Source organism: Chanodichthys erythropterus, chromosome 5, assembly GCF_024489055.1.
Source record: "Chanodichthys erythropterus isolate Z2021 chromosome 5, ASM2448905v1, whole genome shotgun sequence".
In the NCBI taxonomy this organism is placed as follows: domain Eukaryota; kingdom Metazoa; phylum Chordata; class Actinopteri; order Cypriniformes; family Xenocyprididae; genus Chanodichthys; species Chanodichthys erythropterus.
In genome coordinates this window covers 8,093,514-8,106,508 of record NC_090225.1, presented here as the reverse complement: position 1 = coordinate 8,106,508, position 12,995 = coordinate 8,093,514, and the positions used below count along the sequence as shown (strand labels likewise).

The window sequence follows — 12,995 nt, the reverse complement described above, 5'->3', positions numbered from 1 at the left end:
AACATCTGCTTGTTTTCAGGCCAAAATATGCAATATATCACTCGTGTAATAAGAGTGACGTGACATTGAGGTCATCCGCCCCTATCTCTCTGCTTTGTACAGGGTCATAAATCAATCGAGCAGCTATTACTAACAATTAACTGTGCTTTAAAGTTTTACAGTCTGTTTATGATGTGCAATGTCATGTGATTTATGTGGACACTATGAGTCACTCACTCTAATTGCGGCTGTTTTTGAGGACTGTGCCCTCACGGCGACCTCCCAAAAACTCCAGCTGCCAGAGCACTTTCAGCGGCCTGATCCTGCTGCGGTCCAAACACTTCGCTGCTGGACACCTCGGGCCAGAAAGAGAAATCCGTCCCAGCCCTTGTCCCTCAAGAGAGATGAGGGGAAATCCAAACCGTGTTTTCTGACACATGGGGGAGACAGTGTTCTCATAGCTACGCTCTTCCCACACAGGATGATGGACAGAGGCTGAGATTTTGATCAATACTGCAGTGACTTGATGCCATGATTATATTAATGTTCTTCTTTTATTTAAGATGTACTAATAGAAGAAGTTTGGTTATAAATAATAATAATAATAATAATAATAATTATTATTATTATTATTATTAATGTTATTATTATTAATAACTGGAAGAATATTTTTAGTTTTGATAATATAATTTGTATAATATTGTAATATAAAGTATTAAATTAAATTTTACAATAAGAATATGCATTATTATTATTATTATTATTATTAATGACTGGAATAATATTTTATTTTTAAATTTTGTATAAATTTTTATAATATTAATATAAAGTATTAACATTAAATAAACATTACTGTAATATTAATAACATTAATAATACTATTAATGTTAATAATAATTACTATTATGTTACATACTAATGTATCTAACAGTTATTATTATTAGTATTATTATTACTACTACTACTACTACTACTACTACTACTACTACTACTACTACTATTACTATAACGTTTATTTTATTAATATTATATTTTTTATTATGAAAAATAAAAATATTCTTCCAGTCATAAATGAAATAATAATAATAATATAATAATAATAATATGCATTGTTACTATTTTTGATGACTAGAAAATTTTATGTATGTATATATATATATATATATATATATATATATATATATATATATATATATATATATATATATATATATATATATATATATATATATATATATATATACACACACACACACACACACACATTAATATAAGGGACTAAACAAAACTTAATAATAATAATAATAATAATAATAATAATAAATTTCAAAATAAATACAAAATGGCTACCAGTTTATCATTATTACTATTATCAAGTTTATTTTAGTACCTTATATTAATATTATAAAATTCATCTCATACAAAATGGAAATATTCTTCCATTATTATTAGAATTATTATTATTGTTATTATTACTATTATTATTATTATTATTATTATTATTATTAGTATCATATGCATTATTACTATTAATAATGACTCGAATAATTTTTATTTTATAATATAATTTATTTTTTATAATATTAATATAAGATCCTATAATAAATACAACATTTATTTATTATTATTATTGTTGTTGTTGTTATTATTATTATTGAGTTGATTGTTTTTTAGTAAATTATTTTAATAATATTATTAAAAATATACAATAAAAAATATAAATATTATTCCAGTCTTGATAGATACATAAACAGACACACAGATACATGTGTATGTGTGTCCAGTGATCAGAAAATCAGAAAATATACAGATTTATTGGATCTGTAAACATACCAACAACAAAACAAGCATGCACACACCGGCTGTACACCTGCATACATGCACAAAGAAACAACTGCAAGTTTGCACAGCTGTGGTTGGTTTAATTTAAGTGTTCATGACAATGCGTGCAATAAAACTGACTGTAATTTTTGTGGATCGGCTAAACCGAATCGCACAACTTAGGATACTTGTCACAAGTTAGTTTCAGAGACACATCTGTAGAAAATGGCAGCAATAACTGCACTTCCCATTGAAACTATATTTTTATAAGTGTCTTTCAAGGAAAGATTTATCCATAAAATGATTCAGCAAACACTGAAGGTACATTGGCGCTCAGTTCTACAGCCTGCTGTTTTATTATGTTTAAATGCTTCAGGGAAGTCATAATTCTCACATAGAGATGAATAAGGCACCATCCCACAAGAGGGATGACACACCGAGAGAAAGAAAAGCATTCTGTCCATCTCACTTTCTACAGAACTTACAAACTGAAAAAAATACAATAATCGCACGCTATCAGGCAGCTTCACTGAGGTGGTCTGTCTTAGTTTGACGAGAGGCAGATTAATATGAAAAATGCAGAGAGAAGATCGACCTCATAACTTTCCTGGCTCTGCCAACATGGATTATGGAGAGCCGAGTTTGTGTGACTAAAACTGATGGGACGTCTGTTTTTCATTACCCAGGAGGAGGATGTGGGAGAAATTGTGTATCGTGGTGAGAAAAGTCAAATGCTTCATCCAAGCATAATCTAGTTGACATTTCAAAACCATTATATCATTACGTAGCTACCAAACGTTATGTTGTGAAGCAGCTACTTCATCTTCATTAAAGGGGACCTATAATGCCCCTTTTAGATGCAAGATGCAATACGAGTCTCTGGTGTCCCCAGAATGTGTCTTTGAAGTTTCAGCTCAAAACTGGGTTTGAACAAAAACACACCATTTTTGTGTGTGTCACTTTAAATGCAAATGAGCTGCTGATCCTGGCCCCTTTTCCAAAAGAAGGTGGAGCTTTAACAGCTCACGCTTTGGTTGCTCAACAACAACAAAGCTGGAGAATCTTACGCAGCCAAAATAACGATCGTCAGTAACGGTGTTCAGCCTTACATTGTCGGACACTGATGGAGAGACTCAGGAAGAAGTTACAGCTTTTAGAATGCAACTGGACGTTTCTGAACGGTTAGTGGATAAATTTATGTAGTTGCTGTGGAGTTGATTCAACTCATAGACTAGCATGTGTCGTCATGTTAATCTTTTGTGCAAATCCAGTGTTGAATTGACCCTTGTTTGTGAAGCAGTCCGGCGTAAAATGACGGCATGGCAACAACACTCTACTACAACAACTCTTCCTCTTCTCTAAAGCAGCTCAACATGGCCTCACCCCCTTTGTTGAATGTTCCCGGGGGCAGGGTTTATGATGTCACCAGCCCAGGAAGAAGGTCATTGTAGTCCCTACCAGCCATTTGTTGTAGTCTTTAAAAAGTGATTTCTGTAAAAGAAAATTTCTGCCTTTGCATTGAACTTTGAAGCAATATTACACACTAACTAAAGTAAAAAAAAAAAAAAAAAAAAAAAAAGTGAAATCATAATCAAGGACTTTTGGTTGCTAATATTGCATTGATTGAGAAATAATATTTATTTATTTATTTATTTTTGCTGAACACTATACAAAAGAGCTTCTAAAACAGGTTACCACATTTGTCAGTAAATTTGGGCAGACATGGTTAGTTAAAGTGAAAGATTAACAATGCTATGTAGGGTTTTCTGCACTTAAACGAGACAAAATTTAACTTTTTTTATTTTATTTTTTTAATGTCTGAGTGTGGTTTCACAGCATCACATTCCATGACCTCCGAGTCCAAAAATTATCACATTGTGGCATTCCTACACGCCCACTTTCCCAAAAGTACAGCTTAAGGCTTTTCACTTCCCTTCTCCGTGTCTTTGGGAAAGGATATAGAAAAAAAAAAAATCCTAAATACCCTTTCCGAATTCCCTTGTTTACTGCAGGTAGTTGTTTATTCCTTGTTTATCTCTCTCTAAGCTGGAAGATCACTCCATTTCACCACTCTAGAAATCCAATAAAACACAGGCCCAATTACGCTGTCCTCATAACTACAGCTCGCAAAACGACCTCCCTCCCTTCCAGCACATATCAGCCATGCAGAGACACCAGACAACAACAGCGAGACAGCTCATTTTCAACCACTTACATTAATATATAGTTTTAGGACCACCAGTGCATGGTAGGAGGAAAAAAAAATAAAAATCAATGCAGAAGAGAAAGAGATTTGCAACAGGCTGTAATAAATGTCACCTTGGACTAAATTGCAAAGGCGCTAAACATTTCAACACATTCAGTAAGTGCAACGTCACTTTGGGAGACAATAAAGTGAAAACTCTTTGAATGTGGTGAGAGCAATTTCTGTCCAGCTTTTTGCCTTATGCTTTGGGTATAATTTGAGACTCCTGGAAAAAGTGAAAAAGTTTTATCATTATGGTATTCATATTGTATTCCAATTCCCTCAACTTGTTGTGTATTAGTGTACCACTGCCTAATATCATGCTATCGGCATAAAATGCAGCCTTTAAACATTTAAATTTCAAAAAAGTTTATTTTTTTCTGCCTCAAATTGTAATTCAAGAGGTGAGACAATCTGTCCCGAAATAAGCCACAAATTATCTAAAAGATAAAGGTTCTTTATTGGCATGTATGGATCCATGAAGAACCTTCAACATCCATGGAACCTTTCCATTACACAAAAGGTTCTTTATAGTGGAAACAAAGTTCTTTATATTATTAAAATATTCTGTACACTAAGAAAGTTCTTTTAACTCTTTCCCCACCAGGGTAAAAAAGCAACATACTGAGCAAAAAGCTGAGAACATCGTGTTTTTGTCAAAGACTACATCTGGATCGGATTCAGAATGACGCTCAAATCATAGATGCAGTAGATTGAGTCCGTTAATACACCCAAAGCTTACACAATTCTATAGCTCGTCCTGGATTGACATTTCATTCAGTAACGTTTGGCAGTTTTGTTTTGATGATCGCATTATTTTACAGAGGCATATGATAACATATGTTATCGCTTTTTCCTGCATTTTCTTTACCTGTGTTTTGATCAGAAGATTCAGTACTCTTTCAGAAGATGCATAATAGTGCCCCCTACCTTATAAAAGTGAAAACACGGAAAGCCGTAAAATCTTGTCTTTGGTGGGAAAGCGTTTTCTCATAAAAGACGAGATAACTCGTTAATGGCAGGAAAGAGTTAAGAACTGTTTACTGAAAGGTAATTTGGGAAACTAAAAATGATTCTTCTATGGCATTATTGCACTGTGAAAAATAATTGTAATTTTAATTGCAAAAGACTGTAAAAATGCAACAGTAAAAACCTGTTGACTGGTTAACGATAAGTTCCCATACTATATATGGAAAAAACTGTAATAGATCTAACTTAGATATGACTTTCTCAGAATTCCCTTTGTGACGCTTCGCATTTGATTAATTAAGTTTCTTCTTTGTTTTTTGTTATCAGTTATGTACATTAGAGTTATGTTACATCCTATGCTGTTATTTGAATGTTTATTGCATTATTTGTTACAATGATGGTGTTTTGTATTTGTGAACATGACACTGTGCATCTTCTATATATTAGTATTTACCTCAGCTTGTGGAAAAGCTACTTGTCAGAGCGCGATCATACCTCACTAAGCGAGTGCTGAACGCAGTTGGACGTAGTAGTGTATTAGAGGTAAAAAAATGACACAAATACTGTTCGGTTTCTAGCAGAAACCGATCGTTTCGTGTCTTAGGACATCAATGTGTCGTCAGGAGCCGCAGGGTTTAATTTAGATTTGTCTGTGCATGTTTTATTTACTCTTATAAAAGAAGTTCCCATTGACCCACATTATACAGCTGACAGACGGCAACGGTTGGAGTTAAAATCATCATTTGTGTTCTACTGAAGAAACAAAGTGACTTACATCTTAGATGCACTGGGAGAAGCAGATAAACATCAAATTTTCATTTTTGGGTGAACTATCCCTTTAAGTAGCAACATGGCCTTGCTAATTCTGCAAAAAGGCCACATACTGCTCATTTCTAACATGGGGTTTCTTCAGAAGGAAATGTAGAGCGGCAGGTGCTACACAGCCAAGATCAGCTCAATATTTGATTAACTTTAATATATGTTATTATTAGTGTTTCTAGTATTTGGGAATAAATACTGTTAATACTGTTACTCTAAATCTGCTGTTTTTGCAGCTTGATTTCAATAAATGCTCTCTGTGGACTGGGATCACAGTATGTTTTCATAGTACACCAAGGATTTATATATGTTTTATATTTTGAAAAGGAAAACAAAATGATTACATGATCCCATTAAACTTGCAAAGAAACAGAAAGCACATTAACCATCATAAGAGTTTTCATTGAAAATGAATAAAAAAAATCAAAAAAATCTCTAAAACGTGTATCTCGTTTTACACGCACACAGTACTGTTAACGTACTTATTTTTCTTTCTTTCTTTAATCTCGCAAAACTAAACAGACACAGAAAACAGTGGGTAAGACCTAACAGACAGGCATAGATGAGACGTTCAAAGACTACCACAATGGTACAACATCAAGCTGTCTTGTACAGGACTCCGGTTTGATGGCAAATTTGGAAAGCAGTAAGAGCTAATTACAGTCTGCTGTAACAATGTTAACGCCAGCATGTCTTTAAACGTAAGACACCCCACTGGATGGAGAATAAAAGCAAACACAAATAACTAATTATGCCATCATCTTCTAGCTCGTTGCTGGCGCTCATTAATTGGTGACCTGCACTATTGGTCAGTAGACAATCGGCATGATGATGAAGCCAATTAGAGACAGAGAGTACACATGCCCCACAGAGCTTGTTATGGCTGCCACATCATGTCTCATCTAAATCAAAACAAATGCTAGGGAAAACGTTGGCGTGACAGCTGCGTCAGGCACAGACATGGGACATCAGAGCATGGCCAACTTTCTCCCTCTCACTAGGCCCCTACAATAGCAGTTATTGTGGAGAGGACAGAGGCCTTACAGCAGTGTCTATTTAATCTGCTTAAGTGTCTGACAGTGGACAGGCCAGAGATATTCTTGTCTTTTTGCTGTAGACTTTCAGACTTTAGAAACTTTAACTCTTTACAATAAGGTTCAACTTGTTAACATTAGTTTATGCATTAGGTACAATGAACTAACAATGAATGGCACTTCTACATGATTCACTGAGCTAAGTTAACACATTCTACATATGCTAATATATTTGAACAAGTTGTATAAAGTAGTGTTGTCAAAAGTACCGACTTTGATACCAAGTTGGTACTGAAATTTTAAAAATGTGAGTCTTTGAGCGCTGTTGAGCGGATTTGTAAACACCTCTGATTGGCCATTGTGTTCACGCGCTCAACAGATATGTCTGTGATTGGCTACAATGATCAACGCTTCAAAAACATGCTGTAAATAGACATCAATGACGCGTTTCACTGAGTGCTTACACAGAAGTTTTCAAATGCTCCTGCTTTCAAATTCAAACACTTCCATGTTTTCATTGTAGCCAATCACATACATATCTGTTGAGTGCGTGAACACAATGGCCAATCAGAGGTGTTTACGAATCCGCTCATCAGTGCTCATAGTGTCACATTTTTAATATTTCATCACCGACTTGGGATCGAACTCGGTACTTTTGACAACACTAGTATAACGCTGTATTTTAAGTTGGATAAACCTAGAATGTTAAATGCTGCATAAGTATTGTTTATTTTTGGTTCATGATACCCAATATTAACAAATTGAACTTTATTGTACACTTTATTGTAAAAATGCTAGGATAAAAACAACCCAAGTTGGGTTGAAAATGGATAAACCCAGCAATTGGGTTGTTTTAAACCCAGAGGTTAGGTTAAATGTTTGCCCAACGTGCTGGATAGTTCTATTTAACTCAACTATTGTTTAAAAATTACTGTATTGCTTGCTTAAAATGAACCCAAAGTATGTTGGAAATTAACATTCATTAATATGTTTAATAAATAAACAATATTGATCAGAAAAAGAAAAATATGATGCAACGGTTAACATGCAAGACATATAATGTTAAATAATAACAATTTAGCATAACATAATGCCATTTTGAAAAACAGAATGCTTTGTAAAAGAATTTTAAACCATTTCTAATATGTTCCAGATTACTTCAAGAAAACGTTTGGATTAGATGCAAACTCTGCACAACTTCTATAAACACTATCTAGGTCGGTTCTGACATATTTAAAACAGGTCCCCTTTTTCAGCAGCGTGCTAAGTATTAAATGCTGGAACTGTTCAATGGTTGGGCTTAAAATGGATCTACTGTGGCATTATGTTACTGTTTTATTTATTTCACGTGTGGCCATTTATTCATCTCAATCACTCTCAAAATGGCATGTCCTGAAATGTCTTGTCTTATTTGAGCAGACAGGTTGCACAACACTTTATTTTCCACTTTACAGTCATTTTTCTCATTTTCCAATCAACAAAATCTCCTCCAAACTAAAAACATGCCTGAACGAGGTTAACTCATTGTATGGTTTTCACTTTTCCAAACAAAAAAGTGACTTCAGCGTCACTATCGTCTAAATGCTAACTATGATAAATGCTCTGTTCTTTCTCTTCTTTTAAACTCAGCATCGAATCACATACAGTAAGCATCCACATACATATTTGCTTCACTATGTCTCTTGGGAAGTAGCGAAGACAAGACCTGGTTCAACCACAAGCTAAATATTTAATGACTGTACAATTACATGAAATCAAATCTTACTAAAGCCATTCCTTCATAAACTCTAGAGGAGAAAAGAATGGAGATGTTTTTGAAGATTAGGACTCCTTCAAACGCAAGCCGGAGAGAGAAATAATTGTGTGTGCGATGGATAATTAAGCGATGGTGACTGTCGTGAACGTGAGCTGTCACTCCGATCGAGAGCGCTGTCACGCCGTGCGAAGCAAGGCCGATCGGACAGGCGCCGTCCACTTTGATCTGGGCTCATGCATACAGAAAGAGGTCAGGTCGTGGTCATTAAAAAGACCCTCCTCTAAACAGCCAGGCAAGATTGAAAGGGCACGTCTTCAAAGAGCTGCGTACAAGTAACCTCTTAAGAGATTCTGACAATTTGCTACGAACAAACAATGGAAGCTAAGAAGGAGTGGGATGGATTAGCTTACGGTGCCTTAGCCTTTTAAGTTCTTATAGTCATCTGCACAGAAAGGGGAGGGTTACACAAATCATTTACAGGGTCAGGGTGTTCAGTTATTCGCCCACATTACATAAGGTAAAGGTAACACTTAACCAGCTACTGAGTTACACGCTAAACCACAGACCATTTTAAATGTCTAAATCTGGGATACAGTCAGTGATCTCGGATTATAAACAGTTTGTTGATCCCTGTATGTGTATGTGTCATATGTCTCGGTCTTTCTCTTTCTAGCAAAGCACTTACTTGGTCATTTTTTGGCTTGACCACCTTCATGAAAGCTCCACGTGCTTCGGCCTCTGACCGCTCCCACTGGGTCACTCTCCTGGTGTCCAGGAACTTCAGATTTGGCAGCTTATGTAGTACAAAATACCTAAAGATCAAAAAAAAAAAAAAAAAAAAAATCATACAAAGCAGATTTTACTAACCAGTCAGCATTCTAGACTACAGGTCACAAAAGTAACATTTTATGTTGTTTTATAGCAGTTTACACAATTTTGTTTAAACAATTAAAACACATTTAACAGTTAAAAAAGTCATAAGAATGTCTTTTGCAATAAACCAAGCTACATAGACAGTCATTCTGTGTCCTATGTAAAGTTTATAATAATATTTAAATGTGCTGGAATTTTGTTGTTGTTATTGTTTTGAAGGAAGCAAATGTTCCATGTATAATCAACTAATTGTAAATACTTTAAGATAATATTTCAGTAATTTGTTTTGCATTTAGTACACTATGTAAGCTTGTTTCAGCCATGAAATAAAAAAGGAAATTGTGAATTTTTATCTCACAATTCTGACTTTTTTTCTCAGAATTGCGAGATATAAACTCGAAATTGTGAGTTATAAAGTCAGAATTGCGAGATATAAACTTGCAATTGCATATTATATAGTTCAATTGTGAGGAGAAAAAAGACTGACGTTTTTCTCAGAATTGTGAGTTTATATCTCACAATTCTGACTTTGTAACTCACAATTGTTATAAAGTCAGAATTGTGTGATAAAAATCTGCAATACCGAGAAAGTCAGAATTGTGACTATATATCTCAGAATTCTGACTATGACGCAATTCTGACTTTATAACTCACAATTGCGAGTTTCAATATCGAAATTCTGAGAAAAAAAGTCAGAATTGTAAGATGCAAATTGTGAGATAAAAAGTCACAATTACCTTTTTTTTTAATTTAATGGTGGAAACAAGCTTCCATTGTATACTGATAAAGCTAGTAATTTAAAAATATAATGCTTATTATTATTATTTATTTTTTACTCAGTAAGAAAATGGGTCTGTACACATGAAAATATAGCTGCTTTTATATTTTAGGAAGGGGGTATTTCACATCAAAAATAATATTTATTTTATTTTTTTTTATTTTATTTTAAAGTTTGAATATCCATATCCAGTGCAGTGTCAATAAGTCTTAAAACGGAGTGTGGGGGAGAAAAAAACAAAACAAACAAAAAAAAAAAACTTCAAACTCCCCTATACAGCAAATTTAAATGAAGGAAACTAATTCATATCTGCAAGGCAACCACATAAAATAAAACTTACATGAACATTTCCTTCAAAATGCATTAAATTAACTATAGCAACATTTGTAAATGGGTAATTAACTTCAAAATATGTAAATAAATAAATAAATAAATAAATAAATAAATAAATAAATAAATAAATAATAGGGACAACATATAAACAGATAAAAACTCCACATTGACAGAATCTGCCAAGCTGTCATTCCGGTAGCTTCACAGATATCTCTTTACGCTTTCACACACTCTCTGTCTTTCATTCAGGGAGAGAAAATGACGTGAGATAATAGCAGGAATACATAGATGACAACAGATTCTTTCACAGGATGACTGGAATGGAGGAAGAGGCATGTCAAGACTTCAAACAGAGAGTGAGATAGAAAGAGAGAGAGACAGAGAGAGTGAGACAGACAGAGAGAGAGACACTAAGTGGAGGGTGTGAACAGATGTGTATATGGGCAGTGACAGATTCCCAACCGAGCTCTCATGCAAAAGCCAGCAACAAACCCATGATGATGACAATGATGAAGGACGAAGGCGAACCCATGCTACGTGTTTATTCCTGATGGATCACAGAGAGCACAATTGCAGATTGATCGTATTGAGATAAGCCTGAATCAAAAACGTGTGGGGATGTGTTTTCCACCACATCTATTCAGAGTTAAGCTCTATTTGCATAAACACCCCAGTGTGTATATTTTGCATGTGTACGTTTTCACAAATTAAAATGTACAATATAGCTATCTAGATTTTTTATTTTTTTTTATTTTTATTTTTTTACATTTTCTGAAGAAGAGTTTTTTATTATTTATTTATTTTTACATTGTTATTGTACAGTGACAAAAATGTGGAGAAGCTTTAATTCAATTGGGGTCAGGGATTTAATGTGGTCCAGGGCAAACAAACAAACAAACAAAAAAGCTTTTTTACAAAATGTATGTTTTAGGTCATGTTAACTTAAAATTAATAAAATATGTTTAACACAATGTTTAATACATTTATCAAAATGTATATTAGCCTGCTTTATACTTTATTATACTTTATTACTGTATTGCTTAAGTGATTAATTCATTGTAAATATATCTATTTACACACACACATAAATATACACATACACACACTGGGTTGTAACCGATTACATGTAATCTAGATTACTTAATCATATTCCAAAAATTAACTCTTTTCCCACCAGCATTTTTGTTTGTTTGTTTGTTTTTAAGTTGCCAGCCACTGCAAGCATTTTTGATCATTTTCACAAAAATTTCTATATATATATATATATTTTGTATGAATATCTGAACACGTAATATATCAAAAGAATGAACAAAGCCTCTGCAAAAAATAAAACAAACAAAAAACAAATCTATTCTAGCTTCATGCATTCTTTTTTTAATCAACACTTGAATGTGGGAAAGTTTTATAAAAAAAAGCTATTTTTTTTGAAAAATAAATCTGAGAAAATTGTTTCAAAGACTACAACGTGCATAAGCAATGCTTTTATCGCATGTTTCTGCTTATTTTTTGCCAGTGTTTTGATCCAGAGATTCTGTATTCTTTCAGAAGTTGAGTAATATCGCCCCCTACCATATAAGAGTGAAAACACTGAATAACAAATTACGAACATTTCCGTCAATGGCGAAGAAGCATTGTGTCATAAATGACGAAAATTTCCGTAAATGGCGGCCAAGTGTTGTCTCATAAATGACAAAAATTTCCGTCAATGGTGGGGAAAGTGTTAAGCACTTGTAATTATATTATATGACATTGTAAAAAAAAATTGTTATCAGGCTACAGTTACTTTTTTATTGCTTACATGACTACATATTAGTCACACAATGGCAGTAAATTATTCACAATTTATTGATTCTTCTGAAGTTCCTTTAATTTTGTGGAATTGCACATTTAGTGTATTAAACATATTAAAATGCACAAATTCATGTAATTTCATATTCACAAACTTTTCTCTGTTTTTGTCAGCTGAACCTCTTTAACATAATATATTTACTTAAAGTACCACATGAGATTTTAAGTTAAGGTGAGACAGGCAAAAACAGCCATTTTCCATGTATTGGTCATGTATTTTGAGATTTGGCTTTCAAACTAGTGGAAAGTAAACATCCAAAATACACTTTTAAGTGTTGGTTTTGTTGCACTTTATCTATTTGCGTCTGTATATTTCAATAACAATACACGTCTTTAAAAAGACGTTTTCTCAAAATGATTTTTCTTCTCCTGCACCGAGTCAGAAATCTCCCTTTCAGCAGTACTTACATACACAACATTTTACAGTTTTATTCTTATCCATATTCTGAAGGTTTTTACCGAAGGGTTTGTTCATGTAAAATTGTGATTTTTTTTTTTTTTTCTGGCTGTTGACAGTATTTTCAGATTCACGGCTCACAC

General features: G+C 33.5%; 1 protein-coding gene across 1 annotated transcript in view; it reads right to left on the bottom strand.

Annotated features, from left to right (window-relative positions):
- lrmda (leucine rich melanocyte differentiation associated) overlaps window positions 1–12,995 on the bottom strand; it is a 335,881-nt gene that overhangs the window by 100,897 nt on the left and 221,989 nt on the right. The window contains exon 5 of the mRNA XM_067385135.1: window positions 9,309–9,435. Coding sequence (XP_067241236.1) covers window positions 9,309–9,435 — 127 coding nt within the window. The remainder of the gene's footprint in view (window positions 1–9,308; window positions 9,436–12,995) is intronic.